Source organism: Protopterus annectens, chromosome 6.part0 (genome assembly GCF_019279795.1).
Source record: "Protopterus annectens isolate FY-2018-M chromosome 6.part0, PAN1.0, whole genome shotgun sequence".
Taxonomy (NCBI): Eukaryota; Metazoa; Chordata; order Ceratodontiformes; family Protopteridae; genus Protopterus; species Protopterus annectens.
The window spans coordinates 694,274,115-694,297,492 of record NC_056737.1 but is presented as its reverse complement, the minus strand read 5'-3'; the positions used below and the strand labels follow the sequence as shown (position 1 = coordinate 694,297,492).

Here is a 23,378-nt window from a genome sequence, read left to right as displayed (position 1 = left end):
TACCTGTCCCCTACCTTGTATCTCTAAAGAGCAGGTAGTAAATGCTCTGTCTAAGGCCAAAAACACAGCATCTATGGGACCTGATAACATTCCAGGCTGCGTCCTACCTGGGCTCCAACATGAATTAGCAACAGTATTGGGTACACTTTTCAATCATAGTCTAAGCACTGGTTTTGTACCAGCTGAATGGAAAATAACCACAAAGGTGGTGCTTCCACTGACCACGGGAACTATAGACTATTAGCCTGACTAGACTTATCTGCAAGGCCATGGAGCGTCTCATCATGGACCTTATCAACAAAGATATAGGTAATCTCCAAACACTTTCCCCTACTCAGTCTGGATTTCTCAAAGGGAGATCATGCCTTTTAAACCTTGTGGACTTCTTTGAGACAGTCATCAAAGCCCTCGTTGAGGGGAAATACGTCCATATATCCTACCTGGACTTAGCCAAGGCATTTGTCACTATTCCCCACTCAGGCATCATTGACAAACTTGCCCTACTAGCCATCAACCCTTATATAGTTAGATGGGTCACTAACTGGCTCATATAGAACTCATACAGTCAAAATAGGGGAATACACCTCTAACAGCAGACCTGTAACCAGTGGTGTTTCACAGGGACCAGTCCTGGAACCTCTACTGTTTGGAATCTATTTCTCCGAAGTACAAGCAAAATCTAAAGGTCTGTGGCTTACAAAGTTTGCTAATGACTGCAAACTGGGAGCAGTCATAGAATCCCCAAATTATGTAAACATCCTACAAGAGGGTCTTAAACAAATGTTTGGTGCCAAAGTCATGGCCTTAAACTCAATGCTAACTACCAGACCAGTAGCAACACCTTAAGTATGCACTCAGTGGTGAGAGACCTGGACACACAGGTTGACAGCAACCTTGCCTTTGACCACCATGTCTTCACAGTGGTAAGAAGGGCATTATATATTGCTCAATGAATAAGTAAGGGCATTGCCTCCAGAAAAAAAGAAGCTATTACCTCCCTGTACTCTTTCCTCATCAGGCCAGTAATTGAGTACAATGCCCCTTTTAGTATGTACCTTTCTAAGCACCTGCAGCAATTGGAGAAATCTTCGAAAATTCAAGGTCTTCACCATCTGTCCTATGGGGATCGTCTGAAATCACTGTTACTTTATTCTGATTCATACAGACTAGTCAGAGGTGATCTAAGGCAATCTCTGACCTTGCATTATTGGAAATGCTTCATATCCGAAAGTCAAATGGTACACGGGTTACTCACTCTAAAGACCTTAACCTGGTATGTGACATTAATAATACCTGCTGGAGGGACAGATTTGTCTCCCAGAGGTTACCACACCTTTGGAACAGACTTACACTTTATCTCAAACAGAGTACCTCATTGACCCTATTCAAACGCAATCTGGACGATTGGATGGTTGACCGTAAATTCACCCTGGGGGCTCCACCTGTGTCCCTCTTGGACATGGGCAATAGACACTGATTGTGAGATAAGAACTTGGCTAAGCTTGTAAGGGCCCTAAGGCCATTAGCCTAATAACTTCCTATGGTCCTATATAGCCCTCCCCAGTCCAAGGACAGTATAACAAGTCAGAATGACTTTTTAAGAGACGCCACCCCCTGGCAGTCCCTTTTCTCTTCCAGAAAGTCTGAATCTCCACTTGGCAGCAGATACTTTCAAACAAATGAATTCTAAAGATCATTCATTAAGGTTACAGATGGCTGTGAGAGGAATTTCCTCCTTTTCAGGGGTTGATTCCTCATCCATGAGGTGAGAACAGACTCTTCTATTTCCCTGTCTTTCAATATATGTTTTCTTGGAAAGTGATAAAGGCAGTTCATGTTTTTGGTGCAAAAGAAGAAAAATGCTTGGAGACCAGTTCTAGATCTTTCTTTCCTAAATCAATTTGTGATAGTGCCCAAGTTCAAAATGTTGTCACTTCAGAACCTGTTACCACTTTTTCCTCATTTAAATTTCCTAGTAATGCAAGCTTTAAAAGATGCTTATTATCACATTCTTATTCATCCAGAATTCAAGTGTTTCTTAAGGTTTTGTGTGTCTGGAATTTATTTTCTCTCCTTACCCTTTGGACTCTCCCATAGTCGGCCTTAGGCATAGGCCAACTAGGCGACCCCCTAGGGCGCCGCTCTAGCTGGGGCGCTTTTTCAGTGTTTATTTGGTGTAGGTAAACCAGGATGGGGGCACCAGGTGGTGCGGTAGGGGGGCACCATGAAGCCTAGGGCACCAGTTGACCTAAGGCCGCTGCTGGACTCTCCACCACAAAAGAGTATTCACAAAGTGTCTAGCTCCAGTTATAGCTCATTGCAGTCTACAAGGCATCCACATTTTTCCACGTTTAGATGATTTGTTTATCTTTGCAGAGTCTTTTTCAAAGTGTCAAGAATTACTCACTTGGGTGAGTGATCTCTTACACAAGCTGGGATTGGAAGAAAATATTCAAAAGTCTTTTTTTGAGTCATACAGGATTGTGTTCCTGGGGTGTAAGCTAGACCCCTCAGTTCAAAGAGCTTTTCTCCCACTGGAGAAAATAAATCTAGGTTTAGATCTGTTTTTAGGGATTTCCACTCAGACTCCACATGAAACAGATACAGTGGTATCTGAAGTCCCTTTGGTCCCAGCACCAACACTATTTATCTTTTCAAATCCCAGTTCTAGGGGTTGTCAGAAGAGAAATCACTTGGTGGATTCATAGGTTCGTAGGTGAATACCAGGCTAACTGCCTCGAAGTGCCATTTTAAGCCTAACTAATAACCCAAGGACAGAATTAAACACTGTATCTTGTGTATGTGAGGTGAACACCTTAACCATTTTGCCAAGCCCACAGCAAATTTCCCTAAATCCAGGTCTTCCCTTCTCCCATCCTGTTCTAAAGCAGTCTTTTAACACAGATATCTCAGCCTTTCTATAGTGAGCAGTTTCAGGAGTAGTAAAAGTGCAAAGTGTTTTAGAACACCAAGGAGAGACATATGCACATAAGTATAAAAGAGCTGCTTGCCCTGATCAAGACACTCAACTGTCTGAATCATCTTTGGCCCCCTGGACCTCTTCAGGTTGTTAACAGCACAAGCAAGGGTGAACCAAGTTTAGCCCCCTTTGCAGACTAGCCATGTTAGCTTAGGATATACCTTCACAGCACAGTCTCACTTTGTAGGCATCTTACATTCTGTCAGAGCAAATTTATGTGCCTGACAAGCTGAGCAGGACATGGGCATATGCTCTGGAAACCATATCAGGGGTCTTCCAAGATTTGATTAATCTCTGGAGAGTTCCTCGGGTAGACCTCTTTGCTTCCTCTTTGAGCAAAAATGGCAAAATTCTGCTCCAGGACTACATGCAAGAAGGCCCACAAATCAGACCCCTTTTCATGGACAGGAATATTCCTGTATGCATTTCCTCCCTTTCCGCTGATATCCAGTGTACTTCTCAAGATTCAGAAGGAATCCCCTATGATCATTGTGGTGACTCCCTTATGCCCAGGCAACAGTGGTTCTTTTTTTGGAAATGTCCAGGAACAATTACCACAAGCTTCCTCACATAATAGATTTACTCACACTAGAACAGGGGTATTTGATACACCCCGACTCCTGCTGACTTCATCTGACTGCCTGGATGACAGCATATTAATTCCCTTTAGGCACTTGTTTACCAAGAATATGCAGCTGTTACTAATGGAGGCAGGAAAACCTGCCACTAGAAAATCATATATTAGCAAATGGAAAAGGTTTTCTAGTTGTTGTCATAAACATAGCCAGCACCCATTCAGGGCTACTGTTTCTCTGGTTTTACAATATTTGTGTGAGTTACTGTTCTTTGGCCATTCTTATTCTTCCATCAAGGTTAATTTATTGGACATTTCAGCATTTCTGCCCATGAATCCTTCTCTAACAGTTCATTATCATGTCAAATTTTTTTTGAAAGGGGTTCTTTAAAAGAGACCTCCAAAAATCCTGTGGCTTCTCCTTGGGATCTTAATTTTATGTTAGAGAAGCTTACACTTGCTCCATTTAAACCAGCTCAACTGGCTGACATGAGGTTCTTAACATGGAAAATTGTTTTACTGATTGCTCTGACCACTGTAAGAAGTGTATCTTAGTCACACGCTCTTATGGTGAGTCAGTCCTATCTTCTTTTCCACAGAGGCAAGGTTTCTTTGAGAACTAATCATTCTTTTATGCCTAAAGTGGTATCCAAGTTTACTTTAAGCCAAACTATCCATCTCACTGTTTTATTTCCTGAACTTTAACATGGATGTCCACAGACACGTCTGGTACTACCTTGACTGAACAAACTCTTTCAGCTCTGTGGATCAGTTGTTCATTTTTTGTGAAGGTAAGAAGAAAAGACTACCTATGTCAAAACAGACTGTCTCCAAATTGTTGTGTCAGGCTATTATCTTTTGTTATTCTAGTGACGACCCCTCTTTGGGCCAGTAATCAAGAAGCCTGAATCCTCATCACTGACACTGGATAGGGACATGCATTTCCAGTACAAATGGATATGCTCAGTATTTCCAGATGCAGCCTCTCTGCATCAAGCACAGTTTCTCTTAAGAGCACACATCTATCTTTCTCCCTCCAGGTCCCCAGTAAAACTCGCCACTGGTACAGCTGTAGGGTTAGGTCCTCGGCCGGAGTGTCCAAGCCAAGTCCTCCAGCACCCTCTCTGTGAACCCAGTGCTTTGTGTCTCTGCTCCAAGTAGCTCTCTCTCACACACACACACACACACACACACACACACACACACACACACACACACACACATACTGTGAAATTTGATTTTTCACACACATATACACCTGAGAAAGGCTGGTACAGATTTACCTGCTGTGCCCCCTTCTGCCCAGAGTATAAGGTAGTTATCGCTGCCACCAGACACTTCACAATCAGCTATTCTAAGGCACTTAACAAAGGGTGACAGATTATACTGTGTAATATTAATACTAATATAAATGTTACTAGTTGACCAAGACAGCTAGGCCTTCTGAAGTGGCCCACACAATGTCACCAAATAAATATAAGCACTCTCAAAGGTTAAATACTTTCTAAAAGGGAGAAGCCACAGTAAAAGTTGAAATATATTTAATAATAAATAATAAAAGAGCATGAAAATACTGAATATATATTTACAGTAAACCACAGAAAATATTGAAAGTAACATTGATGGGCAAACTCAGACAAATAAAAACAATATCTAAACTAAGCTTCACTATATGACTGAATCTAGGAGAATTACTGTTCCCTACTTACTTAATAGAGCAAGGCAGGTGATGTGGTGAATGATCCTTATTGTTGTTAGGCCCAAGACAGAATACTCAATACTGAGAAATTTCCCACTGTAGTATCTAAAACATAATTTCCAAGATGGCTAGCAGAATGACCTCATCTGGTCACCTGACTCTAGGTTTTGACAGTACCCTCCTTTGAAGGTGAGACATGAATTTGGCATAGATGGCTGCAATGCACATCTAAATGTGTATGGCAGTGCCCTGGAGCCATGAAGCAATTACAGTACTTACTCCCTTTTTACAGAAGCTGATAAGCAATGACTTCTTTCAGACTTACCATCTCCGGTCCTATTCATCACTGTGAGATGCCGTTTTAATAGTTTAACAGCTCGTTTACATTTCCCTTATTTTTCTTAAAGTAAGCTAGCTGGTTAACCTCTGCTCGTACAGGGTCCTTTGCTAACATATATACATACAGTCTCACATGTATATTTCTTCTTTGTCCCGCAGGATCCACTGTCGATACATTTTTTAGCACTAGCAACTTTACAAACACATTTTGATTTTCAGATGCCATATAGTTCTAATATATTTGTAACATAAGCATGTGTACAAATCAATTTGATATTCAAATGCCATACAGATCTAATGTAGTTGTAACATAAGCATCTGTACAAAGCACTTTGATATTCAAATGCCATACAGTTTTAATATAATACATTAGTAACATAAGCTTTTGTGCAAATCAATTTGATATTCAAATGCCATACAGTTCTAATACATTTGTAACACAAGCATCTTGTATAACTCAGTTTGATATTCAGAGGACATATAATTTTTTATAGAACTCCAGTTGGCTATCCTGACACTAGCCCATATCATAACAATTCTCACCACAACAAAAATAATCCAGCCAGAGTCAAGGCCCATTTTACCAGAGCCTTGGTTTTATCTATGACTTTTCAGAAAGGATTGTATTTTAGAGGTATTCTGGAAATAGCAACTTGGTCTTTTCTACATACTTTTACAAACATTACAAGCTTGATTCGTTCTGTGGGTCTAGATCAAGCTTTGTTAGGACAGTTATCCAGGGGCTTCTGGACCCTTTCCCTTCCACCTCCCAAATTGTTGTATGCTAGCGTATTTTATCTATATAGCTAAGGATACGGCAGCAGTGATCAATATGATGAACACAGTACAGTTGTGTAAGTAAACTTGCTGTAACAGTAGATATTCGAATGATCATTGTTGCAGTAGCTGCTCCCTCCCACCCTCCATTCCCCCTTTTTGTTTTTTTTTTATTGTGCCAGTATGTGAATGTATGTGTATATATATTATTACTCCTAGCTGTGTTCTCTCAGGGCTCAGCCTCCCTCTCTCAGTTGACATGAAAGCTCTTCAGGGCTTGGTGCTCATACCTGTGTTTTTAGGCAGCCTAGCTCAAGCAGACTAACAGATTGACAATGTGGAAGTTGCTCTGAAGCTTTGGAAGCTTGCCAGCTGTTGTATCTTTGGCAGGATATAACCCATATAGTTAAGGCTATTGCAGCAGTCATCATTCAAACAGATGTTGTTATGGTAAGTTTTCTCACACAGCTGTACTTTTTTAATGCAATTATAGTGTGTATATTTTCTGAAGTAAATCAGACTGTTTCTACTTTAAGCAGAACTGCATAGTGCTAAGGGGTCTATCAATGCAAATAACAGCTGACATTTTTTTCACCTTTTCTGGGATCATCAGTGGAAGTGGGACCAAAAAAGGTACCAGTTCATGCATGATGATCCAAAAGTGGATGAAGCTTGTATCTGCTATCTCACTCTTGGCTGATTTGTATTATGTTACCCTCTGATAATCATGCTAAAGAAAGGTGTGGCTAGTGCACTGTCTTATGGACTGATCCTAAGACTGGTCATATTTCTTAACATCAGTGCAGAGAACCTGAAAGTAGTTGTAGGTTGTTTTTGTAAGGCATTATAGCATCATAAAGTATGGAAAACAAAGTATTAATTAAACTAGAGTGGTAGTCTGCAGTACTGTAGCTGAGATTACTTGGAGTTTTGTCTCCGACTGCATAGCATAGTTCTGTTTTGGTTCCATAGCCGTGCATGTTATGCCAGCTGTCTTTTTACAGTTAAAATTAGGTTGGTATTATAGCATTCAAAAGTAGTGGATTTCTCCATAATTATTCATTGGTAATGTATTTGTAGATGGGAGTGGAAGGAGGTATGTTTTCTTGTTTGTATATTTATAGGATATACATTCCAAAGGAAATCCACATCTAATTTGAAGGGTTTTATTAAAAGGTTTTATAGTGTTTTATAACTATTTGGTCTGATATACATTTGTAAGATTTATATTTTTCACTGGGTAGTCTAATTGTGCAATATGGTATATGGGAACCCAGAGCTGCTTATTTAGCCCAGTTAATACATATAAGATCTAATCAGTTAAGCAGTTCCATTAGCAATATGATGTAATGGTACAAGATGTTTACATTGTTTCACAGTGTTTTACAACATAAACATATCGGTTTATTTTTAATCTTTTCTTTATAGATATGCTGTTGTAATATAAGTGCTTAAACAAAGAGGAAAAACTGAAAAAGTATTGATCTGATGTTGTCAGTCTTCACTTATTCCTTGACTGTTGGTTCAGTGCCGAACCACAGAACCGACTCGGCCATCATTCCAGCTCGTGCCTTCCAAAAAACTCTCAAGCTGTACCCATAATGCTTCTCACAAGATTACCTCAAATCTCATTTGCTGCTTCACGGTGCCAGACATGTTCTCTCCCCTGAGCTCTCAAGCGACAGCATAATATATAAAAACTGTAAGTTCTTTATAGCTTTTCTGATAAAACTTATTATTTGTTCAACTACCCCCTCCTCTTAGTGTCTATCGTTGAAGTCTCCTCTCTCTTTCATTTCCAACAGTTTCAGTAAATCTAACGTACCATTGCTGGTACTTCTTCCTTTTACCTTAAGTGGTGTTTCATAAGTACCATGGTTGGTACTACTTTTTTTTTTCTTTGTATTCTATAAAAAAAAACAAAAAAACAAAAAACAAATAAAAAAAAACTTTTTTGGCTCTGTCAGCTTTCTCTGTCTGTGTGCATGTGTTTGAAACTTTTGAGATGACAGAAAAACCTAAAGGAACTTCTGGCTTCAAAAGATGCCAGAAGTGTGACAGGGAATTTCTAAACTCGGATGGACACTCCCTCTGTGTCTACTGTTTGAAGGTAGGTCATTTGCAAGAAAACTGTGCCATTTGTCACAGTTTTAGTCATTGGGCTCTAGTAGACTGTAAAAATACATTGACTTTTAAAGAGACTGCTAAAATCTGATTTTGACAAGACCTTATCTGGATGTAAGACTGATGTCAGTTCTAGACTGTAAAAATACATTGACTTTTAAAGAGACTGCTAAAATCTGATTTTGACAAGACCTTATCTGGATGTAAGACTGATGTCAGTTCTCCTTCTTCTTCTTCTTCCTCCTCCTCCTCTAGCAAGCATGAGAAATCCAAGAAGAGGAGCTGCTCAGTTCTGACAATTTCTTCAGAACCACCTGTCAAAATTTCTAAAGTTTCCATGGTTTCCATAGTTTCTTCGGAACTAGTGGGACAAGTGATTGAGTCTTTGGTGCCATCGGTGCTGGTATCTGCACTGACTACATTGGCGCCAATTACTGTTTTGGATTCCCCCCTCTTCATTGCCTTCTAAAACCTTTGTACCATCTTCCTTGGAACCAAAGGAGTTTTCCTTCAAGGACAGGCCATGAATGAGGTATTCACCTTCTGTGGACTCCTTTCGGGACTGTCCTCCAAGTCCTTTTTTGGAAAGACATTCCCCCAGATCTTCTTCGGTTTGTACTGTCCGATCCACCAAGAGCTTAACAGAATCTAATATCATGAGATTGGTGGATCAGCTCTTGGTGACGAGGGGATTACCTTCTTCCATGGTTCCTAACATTTACATCTTTGGAACTTTGCCAATTTCCACTCCAGCTTTTGTTCCTCCTCTGACTCCAGCTGAGCATTTGGAGTCCCCAGTACTGACTTTTCTGGCTTTGACTGCTTTGGTGCCGGTCAGAGCTTCTTGTTCATCACCGATGGTTGCATTGAGTTCTTTGGGTTTGTTAGCTCTGGAGACCTCACGTGGATGAAGCTTCATTGCCCGTTCTGGGGGGACAGGGTTCCACTCTGACTTTTTCAGAGCTGTCCAAGCCCCTCGGTGCTTCAGCACATGTAAGCCCATCTCTGGCTTTGGCTTTGGAGGGGGCCTCCTCAGTGCAGGGTGGGACCACGGTTCTGAAGCAGTCTGTTTTGGTTCCGGTCTACTACCATCCCTCTACGGGGGGGGGGGGGGGGCCTGCCTTCCAGGCCATGGAGAGGGCCTTGTCCATTGTGGGCAAATAGTCTATGCCTTCCTTGTTGGACGGAACGTCTTGTCCTTCCCCTTGACCAGAGCTTCCTCCAGTCTCTTTCCTGGGACAGCAGGCACAAAACACACAGGATTTAACCATGATGGTTATGTCCTCTTCAGTACCTCTCTGGACCAGCCCTCCAAAGAGGTACCTTTAAAGAGAAATTGCAAGAGGAAGCACTTAGACTCCCCTGACTTGTCTTACACTGAAGATACCGATTTCAGTGAATGGGAAGGTTCCCCTAAGTCATCCCCGAAGATGCTTCCTTCGGGGACATCCAAGAGATCCTAAAACAGAGGGGTGGCTGGACTTCCCTCCAGCATTCCTTAGAGGAATAGATAAACCTAGAGTCTTTTCATGCCCAGCCCTCTACCTCTTGGATCTCTCTTCTCACTGATGATCTCATTGAATTGATTGCTCAGTGGGCCTGGAATTTGCCTGACACTATTGAGCCAGTTCCTAAGAGACCAGACCATATTCTTTCAGCCCCTCAGGATCAGCAGCAGTGGGCCAAGGGAATACTTGTAGATGCCATGGTGTTAGTGGCAGCCACCAAGAAGGAGCTTGATGACGAAAGTCATACTATCCATCCTCCTAATAAAGAGTGTAGGACAATGAGTAGATTTGGGAAGCACTTATATGCTTCATTGACCTTCGCTCCCAGGTCCTTGAATTACATGGCACACTTTATGAGACTTCAATGAGATCTGATAAAAGAGGTATCAGATACTCTTGCAGGAGTAGTAGGTGAAGGAGTTCAAGACAAGGTAGCTTCTCAGCTCGCCACCCTAGAATCCATTTCCAATTCATCCATGAGGCTAGTTGCGCATGCTGCCGAAGGGACGATGAGAGCAGCGGGTTCAGGCATAGCCATTAGGAGACACGTCCTGGATGCACTTACATGATTTCATGGAGCCATTTCCGTCTTCTTTTGTCAAAGCTCCATTTGAAGGAACATCCCTGTTTGGTCCCAGATTTAAAGACACTCAGGCCAGATGTGAGAAAGATGAAAAGACTCTTTCTGCTGCAGGCATACAATTTTCCACTCCTCAATGAACTTATTCCAGGGACCAGAGAAGTGGAAGGTTATGGTTCAATAAGTCCCAAGGGCCTTTCCAGGACTCACGTGGCAGCTACTTTCCCCGGGGCAGAGGAGGAAGTAATAATGGAAGACCCTGCGTAAGAGGCAGAGGTGGCATGCAGAATCAGGGTTCCAGGGATTCTTTCCCTGGGAACTCCTATCAACGTTCCGGAACGGAGGCCCAGTTGCTGTCCCCAGTTGGGGGGTGGGGCGATTATCCCTGCACCAATCTGCCTGGCTAAGGATAACAATGGACACTTTGGTGCAGAGGATTATAACCAGAGGTTACAATATCCCTTTTTCAGAACAACCAGAGAGATTGAGAAGAATCACAGACATTCCACCCAGTCACAGGGATGCAGCAGTCTTAGAAATTCAAAAACTGCTTGAAAAAGAGTCATCTAAGCATTCCCGCCGGGTCTATATTAGATGATCAAACTTTCAAAAGTTTGACTGTCATATGGTTGACACCATATGATCGAACTTTTGAAAGTTCAGACGTTTTAATGGAGATCTCCTACAGCATGGAATGGGAAGATTTCCTTTTTCTGCATTGTAGTACGATCTCGGAGTTGGTATATTTAAAGAGTGGGGGGTGTGGGGGGTGCAGGGGAGCTTGCCCCTCTGCTTAAAACATTCAGGTAGGTTATTTGTGTAGTTTATTTATTTTTTTATTAGATGTTCGAACTTTTAAAATTTCGATGATATGGTGTCAACCATATGACAGTCGAACTTTTGAAACTTTGATCATCTAATATAGACCCGCCCCGCCAGACCAGATAGGATCTGGAACTTACTCAAGATTCTTTTTAGTGCCAAAGAAGACAGGGAACTGGAGGCCAATCCTGGATCTCAGTCTGTTGAACAAATCAGTTTGATAAACCAAATTTTGGATGGTCATGGTTCAGTCTATATTTCCTTTCTTGGAAAAAGATGATTGGATGTGCTCAGTAGAGCTTCAGAATGTGTATTACCATATAAAAGTGGACAAGTGAGCCAGAAGATTTCTGCACTTCCGGCTGGGAGCCAGTCATTATCACTTCAGGGCACTGCCCTTTGGTCTCACCACAGCCTCCAGCATGTTCAACAAATGCATGGCAGTGATAGCAGCTCAGCTCAGACTGCTAGGATTCTGAGTGTTTCCATATCTAGATGGCTGTGGGCCCTTACCCCTCCCACCAGGCATCTACTCATAGAGGCACAAGACTATATTCTTCTACTTTGTTCCAACTTAGGTATCACTATAAATTACGAAAAGCCCCATTTAGAACCATTTCAACAGTTGGAGTTTATTGGAGAGATGCTCGACACAGTCACAGGCATTGAATCTCTTCCCATTTAAAGACCTCAAAGGATAAGATTGCAAGTCAGCCAGATCATTCGCAGCAAGAAGGTAACAGCAAGACTTCCTCTTCAAACTCTAGGCTCAGTGGCAGCCTGTATCACCCTAGTTCCCCTTGTTGGATATCACATATGAATTCTTCAGTGGCTTCTGGTGTCTCAGTGGTCTTTACTGAATCAACCAATGTCCTGTTTGGTTATGATCATCAATTACTGCAAGAAAGATCTGATTTGGTGGCTCCATTGCAATGAAATTTTATCAGGTTGACCCTTTCTCCCCCATCAAACCCAAGCCATAGATACCATGGACGTGTCCAGATGATGTGTGGGGGCATTATTTGGGAAAGCCAGTGTAAGGCACTTGGTCCCAGCTGGAGGCCAGTTTCCATATCAATGTTCTTGCGATGAGGGCAGTGCTGTTAGCATTGTAGACATTTCAAGTAACCCTCCCCTTTGGAACATTTGCAATACAAACAGACAATATGTCCATAGTTTGGTACATCAACAAGCAAAGGGAGACCAGGTCTTACCCTGTTTGTAGAGAATCACTCGGAGTATACAATGGGTAATTTCCTCTGGCTCCTTTCTTTTAACAATGCACATTCTGTTGAGTTCCACAGTGATTGCCTACACATTGAACAGGACCATCTTCATGCCTCACAAGTGGTCTCTCAATCTGTTGGTGGTAGAAAAGATTTTATCATAGAGGGTTACTAGGCTAATGGCCCCGGGGCCCTTACAAGCCTAGCCAAGAGTTTATCCCAAAAAAAGAAACCTCAGTCAGCACCTGTTGGCCCTGACAGTGAGGGACACAGGTGGAACCCTGGGACAGATTTGTGGTTTCCCATCCACTCATCAAGGTGCACTTGAAGAGGGTCAGCAAGGTACTCTGTTTGACATGCATGGGAAGTCTATTCCAGAGAAGGGGCAACCTCTGGGAGACAAACCTGTCTCTCCAGCAAGTTTTGCTGATGTCGCATATTAGATTTAGGCCTTTCGAGTGGGTAATGTTCGAGGAGTTAGACTTACAAATATGGGGCAGCTCTAGTAGGGCAGGGTCCTATATTGTCCTATAGACGAGACACAAATCACCTCTGAGCAATCTGTATGATACCGATTAGAGTGATAGTGATTTGAGCCTGTCTGCATAGGTCAGGTGTTGGAGGTCATGGATTCTCTTTGTGAGGTATTTCTGTGGTCTTTCCAGTTGGTGCAGTTGTTTGGAGATGTGCATACCAAACAGGGCATTATACTCAATTATTGGCCTATTAAGGGAGGAGTACAGAGAGATAATAACCTCCTTTTTTCTGGATGCAATCCCTTTAGTTATGAGATGAACTGAGTAAAAGGGTTTTCTGATCACTGACGGTACATGATGGTCGAATGTGAGATTGTTGTCAACCTGAGTACCCAGGTGTCTCACCACAGGTTGTGTGCTTAGGGGGCTGCCATTGATGTGATATTCAGTAGGGACCGTATTTTTGCTGAATGGTATGATAATACATTATTTGCATTTAACTTAAGGCCATGACTTTGCAATCAGTCATTTGTTCCTGTGATACCCTCTTGCAATATGTTAACATTATTTGAGGAGTCAGTGACAGTACCCGCAAACTTGGTCAGCCACAGGCCTTATGTCTCTACCTGGACCTCTGAAAAGTAGATGCCAAACAGTAGGGGTTCCAGGACAGATTCCTGGGGAACACCACTAGTGAAAGATCTACTGTTGGAGTTGGAGGCACCTATTTTCACCTTGTGGGTTCTATCTGTGAGTCAGTTGGCCACCCACCTGATGAGATAGGGATTTACACCAAGTTGTGTTAGCTTTTCGATGATGCCCGAGTGGGGGATTGTGTCAAAGGCCTTGGCCAAGTCAAGGTAAGCTGTATGTACTGACTTTCCCTCATCCAGGGCCTTGGTGACAGTCTCAAAGAAGTCAGTCAGGTTCAACAGGCAAGATCTGCCCATGACGAATCAGAACTGGGTGGGGTCAAGCACTTGGAGATTGCCTATGTCCTTGTTTGTGAGATCCATAATAATAATAATACGCTCCATGGCTTTACAGATCAGACTTGTCAAGCTAATGGGGCAATAGTTTCCAGGGTCAGATGCAGTACCACCTTTGTGCAAGGGGATGACAATGGCAATTCTCCACTCTTCTGGAATGAAGCCTGTACTTAGGCTGTTGTTGAATAGGGTGCTCAATGGTGAAGCTAGTTCTCACTGGAGATGGTGCAGAATATAGCCTGGGGTACTATCACGTCTCATAGAAGCTGTGTTCTTTGCTTTGGATAGGGCCTTTAACCCTTGATCTATGGAGATGTGAGGTGTAGGACAAGTATTGCGAATGTCGAATGGGCCTTTGGGGGGGGATATGGGGTGAAGTTTGCACTGAACCTATCTGCTAGCAGGTTGGCTAAGTCAACAGGATCAGTGTAAGTGGTACCGTTAAGTACTAATTTGGAACAAACCTGGACTTTGCCATGGAGGTTCTTGATGTAGCTGAAGAAGGCTTTGTCGTTTGCTTTTTGTCAGAGGCTACTTTCAATTCATAGTTGGCTTTAGAGGTTTTCAATAGTGATCTAATTTGTTTGTTGAGGCTGAGGAGGAAGTTATTCCAATTTGGAATTTGTTTCTTTTTACCCTTGGACAACAGTTTCTTCCTTTTATTGTAAAGCCTGTTGATAGAGGATGTCCACCAGACAGGTTTGTGTTTCCTTGAGGAGCAACTTTTGGTTCTGTTGGGTATGGCTGAGTCCATGCAGTTGTACAGGTGCTTGTATACTGCATTGACGTACTGTTCAGCATAATTGTCTGCATCCTGTGAGGAGAGCAATGGTGTGAAGCTACTGATACCCTCCCTTAGGAGGTTGTAGTCAGCTTTTGAGAAGTTTTTTAGCCTGGTTATGGCTGATGAGGCAGACCGATGATCTGATCTCACTAGGGAAGAACATACTATGGGAGTGGTGCAGCGGTCACCCATGTTGGTGAGAACCAAGTCCAAACTGTTCTCTCCCCTTGTGGGGGATGAGATGAGCTGATCTAGTGCGTTAGAACTGATGAAGTCAAGGAATCGTTGGGTGAGTGCATTAGTGCAGGAATAGTTCACCGAGTCTGTGGTGGGGTAGTTGAAGTCACCAAGGATCAGTGTGTTAGGGGGTACCTTGATGAAGTCAAGTTGGTCCAGGTAGGAAGAGTGGGTGTCCTGAGTCAGGGAGGGGGGTCTATAGCTGGCTATAACTTGGATGGATGTCTTGCTAACTCTCAGTTGCAACTGGAGTAATTCCAGTACGTCATGCTGGCAAACCAGTCTGGAGGTGTGCCTGTCCTTAATGAAGATAGGGACTCCGCCACCCTTAGTCTTCCCGACCTCATTTTGGGATTGGAATGTGTGGAATGAGGTATAGCCTAGTAAGGCAGGGGGTGCTCTCTGCAGTCCTGAATCAAGTTTCCGTGGCCGCACAGACATCAGCATCTTCCATTGTGAGGAGAGCCTCCAGTGAGTGCATTTTCAGGTTTAGGCTCCTAGCAGTAAGCAGCATGACCTTCAATTTGATTTTTGACAGATCTTTTATGTTGGAAGATTTGTCTTTGGGACATAGCCTAAAAAAGGCACAATGGGGGAGGCAAGAGCCTTGGCCAAGATCCGGAATCCCAGGGGTGACAGCTGGTGGCCATCTCTGGCAAAGCATCGATGCCTGTCAACCATGTCATCCTAGGCAGACAGACACTGGATCCCCTTGGAAAGACACCAGAAACTTAGCCAGTTGTTGAAGTCAGTTATTTTTTGTTGGTATTGTGGTATCATTCTTGGTGAAGGTAGGATGCTGCTTAGGACTAAGGTCATTCCTACCTGGGACACATACTCTGAGAGCTCAATCATATCTCTCTTCATATAGTCCAGGGAGGTATGTCTCAAGTCATTCACACCAACATGGACAATGACAGAGTCATATATGTACATGCTACAGAGAGATTTCATAGGTTCATAGGTTCATACTAGGCTATCTGCCCTAGGGCATTTATAAGCCTAGCCAGAATGTGTTTGGCTTTCGCCACCCATTTTAAATTTATTTTGCTATGCCCTTTTTCGAGGTTAGTATACTGTGCCTCTGTCTAACAGTGACACAGAAGTGATAAAAGGGGTAAACCTACGATCTTCCATCCACTCATCAAGATTCCTCTTGAAGAGAGTCAATGAGGGACTCTGCCTAACCTGGACTGGGATTTTATTCCAGAGTGAAGGGAGCCTCTGGGTTATGAATCTGTCCCTCCAGCATGTCCTATTTATTTCAGTGCTGTGGTTCAAGTCTCTCGAGCGCGTAGCTCGATGGAATTTGGATTTTCTGAGGTGCAGCATGTCCATTAATTCGGGTTGGACATGGCTTTATACGTCAGGCACAGATCGCCTCTGAACAGGCGGTATGCCACTGAGTAGAGCTGGAGTTTCTTTAACCGGGCAGCATATGGCATCTGTTTGAGCCCTTTGATCCTCTTGGTGAGGTACTTTTGGGGTCTTTCCAGTTGCTGCAGGTGTCTGGTAAGGTACATCCCAAAAGGGGCATTGTACTCAATTATGGGCCTGATGAGGGATGAGTAAAGAGGCACAATGACCTCCCTGATCTAGATGTGAATCCCTTCATGATTAGGTGGGCTATATAAAATGTTTTTCTAACCACTTTGGCCACGTGGTTGTCAAATGAGAGATTGCTATCAACTTGGGTCCCTAGGTCCCTAATTACTTCTTCTGTACTTAATGGATTACCACCTATGTGGTAATTTGTGGGCACTTTGTTTTGCCAAAGGGATGACTATACACTTTTGGCATTTAGCTTGAGGCCATGGCTCTGGCACCAGTTGTCTGTTTCTATGAGGCCCTTTTGGAGGATGCTTGTGTCGGCTGGAGAGTCGATTATGGCGCCCAGTTTGCAGTCATCTGCGAACTTGGTCAGCCACAGTCCTTCTGTGTTGGCCTGTACCTCCGAGAAATATATACCGAACAAGAGAGGTCCCAGGACTGAGCCTTGTGGAACACCACTTGTAACTGGTTTGGAGTCTGACATGGCTCCAGCAATTCTAACCATGTGGGTTCTGTCCTTGAGCCAGTTTGCAATCCATCTAGTGACATAGGGGTTTATATTTAAGCTGGTGAGCTTATCTATAATGCCTGAGTGGGGTATTGTATCAAAGGCTTTTGCGAGGTCCAGGTAGGCTGTGTGGACCACCTTCCCCTCGTCAATGGCCTTGGTGACTGTTTCAAAGAAATCAACCAGGTTTAAGAGGCAGGATCTGCCCTTAACAAAGCCGAACTGGGTAGGATCCAGTGTTTGTAGGTCCCCAATATCTTTATTTATGAGGTCCATGATGATCCTTTCCATAGCTTTGCAGACCAAGCTAGTCAGGCTTATGGGGCGATAGTTTCCAGGATCCGTTGAGGCACCACCTTTATGGAGAGGGACCACTGTTGCTGTACACCACTCTTTGGGCACATATCCTGTAGTAAGGCTGAGATTGAACAGTAGTTTTATGTTTGGGTTTAGCTCTTCTTGGAGTTCATGTAGGATGCAGCCCGGGACACCATCTGGTCCCATTGATGCTGTGTTTTTGCTTTGGAGGCGGCTCTTACCTGAGCATCTGATATGTCAGGGGCAGCACTCTGCTGGGATAGATATTTGCCCTTTTGGTGGGGAGCGGGGGGAGAAGTTTGCGCTGAACCTGTCAGCTAGGATGTTGGCAATGTCTGTGGGTTCGGAGTATTTTTTGTCATTTTGGACTAATTCTGAGCATATCTGGGAATTACCACCCAGGTTCCTAACATAACTAAAGAAAGCCTTGTGATTATCCTTAGTGTCCTGTGCAATTTTTCTCTCGAAGCTGGCCTTAGACAATTTTATGAGTGCCCGTAGTTTTTTGCTAATACTGATCAGTGATGCCTTCCCTTTTTGGGATTTTGCTCTATCATTAAGTGCGTGGGCGATGTGGTGAATTCTGGCATCTGACAGACAACTGACTGTGACCTTCTTCTTGTTGAGCCTGGTGAGGGGTCATATGTGTGTCTCACAATTGAGTCGCCAATGACTAGTATGTTTGATTTGGTGTTATGCCATATGGGCTGCTTTGGCTTATTGTTATGCCTTATGGGCTATGTTTGTGAGACACTGGTGTGTTGTCTGCTGTGTGTGATGTGTTTGGTGTTGTATATGGAATGTACGTGAGCGTGTTTTGGAGGTCTCTGCTGTTCCGCCACTGGGGCCAACTCTGCAGCAATCTATTTGCCTCCCCTCTGAACAACAAGTGCAGCACTTACTTTGCCCTAATCCCCTCTCCAGGGGAGGCACTGAGAGTTCTCTCCTTCACGATTGGTCCCCTGGTCTATTGTATGCCTTTCCCTCGATTCCTCTCATATCCCAGTTTCTAAAGAAAGCCAACAGGTCGAAGAACAGAATAATTCTTATTGCCCCATTCTGGCCTCGACAAGTCTGGTTTCCCTTCCTTTGGCCTCATCTAATTTGGAGAACATGGATGCTGGACCCAGCTCCAGACCTATTGTCCCACCTAGAGGGACTGGTTCATTCGAATCTTCAGAATCTCAAGCTCACTGTGTGGCTTCTCCAGTTCCCATGATTGCCAGGCATTCGTCTCTCCCTTCCTAAGTTCAATGCATTGTTGTATCCTACCACAAACCTTCAACAAGGAAATTGTACCTTAACAAGTGGCTAAAGTGTTCAAAATGGACGTCAGAGTCTAATCTTGACCCATATTCTGCGCCTATTGAGAAAGTCCTGGAATTCCTAACTTCACTTTTTGAAGCAGGAGCATCTGCCTCTACCATTCAAGTGCATATTGCTGTAGTCTCCAACTTTCATACTGGCTTAAATGGTCTGCCTTAATATCACATAAATTTTGCAAAGCTTTTATGAAAGGAATTTTAATGCTAAGACCTCCATATAAAGAACCCTCTGCACCTTGGGATTTGAATCTGGTGCTTCAATCATTAATTCATTCTCCTTTTGAACCTTCCGCTAATTGTAATTTGAAGTTTTTGTCCTGGAAAACTTTATTCTTAATAGCTATTATTTCTGCTAGGAGGATATCTGAGATACAAGCCTTATCTTGCAAATCTCCCTATCTAATCTTTCATAAAGACAGGGTCTCCCTGCAAACAAATCCTTCCTTTTTATTAAAGGTGTATCCGAAGCAAACATTAATCAGACTATACAATTCCTAGCTTTCTTTCCCAGCTTCGCATATAAAGTTGAATATTCTCTACACTTACTAGATGTGCATAGGCAATTACGTTTCTACCTTCACAGAATAAAAAAAATTAGAAAATCTGATCAACTGTTTGTTTCCTTTTCTTTAGCTGCTATAGGAAGACCAGTTTCTAAAGTTACTCTTGCTAAAAGGCTTAGAGACTGTATCACCTTTGTTTATCACAAAAAGAGAATACATCTACCAGGACCTGTAAAAGCGCATTCAACAAAAGCAATAGCCACTTCTGCAGTTCTTCATGCCAGAGCTTCCTTAGATGATATTTGTGCAGTGGCGACAATGGCATCTCCTCATACCATTATTATGCATTATAAACTGGATCTGGTGTCTAGAAAATGTGCATAATTCAGCTTGATGGTGCTTAGGAATATTCTTTCATGAGACCCCCCAAGGTTCAGGTGGCTGGGGACTCTGTCCCACAGTCAAGGATTAAGTGAAGATTGACAACATCAGGTAAAGAAGTTATGTCTTACCATAACGTTCTATCTGTGTTGTCGATCGTCACTTATCTTTGACATCCCCACCCTCCTTCCCCTGCCTTTAGGTCTGTTGTTGGATCGGATCTCTCCAAATATTGGCTTTCATTTTAGAGATACAGATATGGTCTCTGATCTGTTATTTCTTGTCTGTCACTATTGTTTGCAAACTCGATCTGAGTTAATCTTGTGAGGAGCATTATGGGTAGAGCTTAGCTTGAGAGTTTTTTGGAAGGTGCGAGCTGGAATAATGGCCGAGTCAGTTCCGAGTCAAGGATAAGTGAAGATCGACAACACAGATGGAACATTATGGTAAGACATAACTTCTTTTTTTTCTTTAATAAGTGTGGGAAGTCAAAAGTATATGAACATTGACTTGACTGCTGCATTAAACTAAAATGATCCTATATTTACATGTGCAGGTGGTGGGTACCTAGGTAACATAAAAGTCCAAGAGATATCAAAATAAGAAGAATGCAAAGATTTGTTCAGACTTCACCTCGACTAGGCAGAGGGCAACATGAATTTATTACGCTTGCAGATATTAAAGGTGGGTATACATATAATTGCACATGCATATAAAATGTTTTATATGGTTATGGCTCATTCAATAATGTACAGGTTAGCAGAATACATGACCAAACTGTATTCTTTTTAAAATAAAATAATATGAAATATTATTTGTAATATTTATTTCATTTTAGTGTACTAAGTCTTTTCTTTAAAGAATCATTCTCATTCACAACAGATGGTAAGAAAAGTATGATGGAGAAATTAATTTAATGAATTGTAACAAGCTTTTCATTACAAAAATCTGACTTTTGACTACTGTTAACAGTGCTGTGCATTGCATTTAAGTATACAATGAAGTTATTTTCAATGATCTGCTTTGTAATTTCTCAAGCTACAATATAGCTTTTGTATCGACTATGTTTTTTTTTTTTTATCATTTTCTGCATTACCCTTAATTCATTGATTCTTACTACCACTGTTATCATCCTTGGAAGATCTTTTGAGGAAGTTTGACTAGAATATAACTTCTCTTATACCTTTCCTCCACCATTGATTTAACACCTTTCCTCCACCATTGATTTAACACTAAATACAGTTTCCACTTAAATTCTTTATAAACGTTGTACATAATACCATCCCCCTTCTGGACCACTACCTTCCTTAACCATTGTAATATTCCACCACAGTAATCTTTCTGCCTAATATCTCTGCTTCTTGGTCAGTGAATCTTTTTATTTTCCACTTTGCCTCTGAAACCAGTTAGTTTTCATTGCAAAAGCATTTTGTTTTTTGCATTATTTCCTTCTGTTCTTAATTTCCCTATCCATATGCATCCTTTATACTCCCCAAATTCCTTCTGCATTCACAGTAAGTGTACTTAATAATGGAGATACAAATTTATATTCCCATTTCCCACAAATGTCTCCACCTTTCTTTATCCACATTCGGATTCTTTCTTTTATTATCATAAATGTTATCTTCACAATTATTTTTCAAATTTCACTGCATCCCTTTTATCAACTCCTTATATACTTTCTCAGTTTTAAATCTTTCTCTTCACTTATATTTTATATTTGAATGTCACTTTCTTATTAAAAAGCACCCGCTAGTCTGACCGATATCTGTAAAATGATATAGTCTTTTACTCCTACAATATATGATACCTTGTCTTCTATTTTATAAATGCATTTTACCTTTTATAACCCTTCTTCCTGACTTCCAAAAATTCAATAAACTGCCATTTGATCCAATATATATATATATATATATATATATATGTACACACACACACACACACACACACATATATATATATATATATATATATATATGTATATACACACACACACACACATACATATATATATATATATATGTACACACACACACATACATATATATATATATATATAATATACATATATATATATATATATATATATATATAATATACATATATATATATATATATGTGTGTGTGTGCTGTAATTTAAGATACTTAGTATCTTGATAAAGAAGAGGAAAATCTGATTGCCAGATTTCCTCTAAGCATGCTTCTCATTTCTGATTTGTAAAATTGTTTAACTGTTGAAATTAATATATCCTTACCCTTGTTCAGTCTTATTACCACCTTTACTTCTGTTGTCATCTTATAATTAAAATCATCAGCCATATCAGTTCTACATTAACTAATAAGTAAGGGAATATTCAGAAAGGAGTAGCACTATACAAAGTACTAAACACTTTCTTAGTTTTACAGCCTGGGGCTAGTATGCATCTAAATTAGATGTTTTTGTATTTAAGTTCATTTATTGTGGATGCAATTTAGTCATGTTCCGTGAAACTAAGAAAGTTTAAAAAAGCTGATTGTGCTAAGTAGAACTTTGCACAACACTGCTCATTTCTGAATACCCCTTTCTTATAGTTTTTCCCTTTCTTGTAGTGTAACTTAAAAAGCACATATCTTAGTATATCAATTTCCTACCAATAAACCAAGCACAAATCTTTGCCCATCTCTTCTGATACAGTATTAATAAAGCCATATCGTACTTCTTCCCCTCAGTATAATATTTACTGTAGAACATTCTTATAATCCTAAATATCCACAACCTTATTTTCCTACCTACTTTCCAAATGTATTTCTTCCCTGAGTAAATTGTGATCACTGGGGTCAGTTAGAAAATATAAGGGAGGAAAGAAGTTAAGAGTGTTTTCAGCATAAACCTGTTGGACTGATATTTCTAAATTTCCTATAACAAGTTCTAACTACCTTTTGATTCCCACAGTCCCCTGCCCTTACTTCAATCTATCAGTTAACCCAAAGTGGCCAGTCGAAAGACAACACCATGGGTAGATTACTACTCCCTATTTTTTGTCTCAGGTTCTTAAATAGAAATTTATCCTCCAGCCTTTTATTGTGGATGGCAGCAAAACTGTCCCAAGTCATAGGTTCATAGGTAGGTACTAGGCTATTGGCTCTAGGACCTATATAAGCCTAGCCAAAAAGGTACCCTGGCTTTCACCACCCAAGAAAATTATTTTCCTGTGCCCCTGTTGAGCAGAGCCACAGAAATGATCCCCGGGGTGAATTTCCTATTTCCCATCCAGTCATCAAGATTTTTCTTGAAGAGTGCTAATGAGGAGCTCTGTTTGACATAGATAGGTAGTCTGTTCCAGAGTATGGGAAGTCTCTGGGACAGGAGTATATCCCTCCAGCATGTTCTGTTTATTGTGGTGACAAGGTTTAGGTCCCTACCGCGTGTAGCTTGGAGGGATTGGGATTTCTTTAAGTGGAGCATGTCCAACAGCTCTGGGTTTGACATAGCTTTGTATGTTAGGCAGAGATCGCCTCTGAGTAGGTGATATGTGACGGAGTAAAGCTGGAGTTTTTTGAGACGATCTGCGTAAGGCATCTGTTTGAGGCCAGTAATCCTCTTTGTGAGGTATTTCTGTGGCCTGTCCAGTTGTTGTAGATGTCTTGTGAGGTGCATACCAAAAGGGGCGCTGTACTCTATAATGGGTCTAATGAGT

The 23,378-nt window shown here is 41.6% G+C and overlaps 1 protein-coding gene across 4 annotated transcripts in view; it reads left to right on the top strand.

Moving 5' to 3' along the window:
* Positions 1–23,378, top strand: part of PPP1R36 (protein phosphatase 1 regulatory subunit 36) — a 1,152,634-nt gene that overhangs the window by 45,124 nt on the left and 1,084,132 nt on the right. For 3 of the 4 annotated variants that reach the window (XM_044074376.1, XM_044074378.1, XM_044074377.1), the window contains exon 2: positions 20,258–20,385. In XM_044074376.1, coding sequence (XP_043930311.1) covers positions 20,310–20,385 — 76 coding nt within the window. In that variant the 5' untranslated portion in view covers positions 20,258–20,309. Of the gene's footprint in view, positions 1–20,257; positions 20,386–23,378 lie in introns of those variants that run through there. The other variant, XM_044074379.1, reaches the window with a different exon arrangement.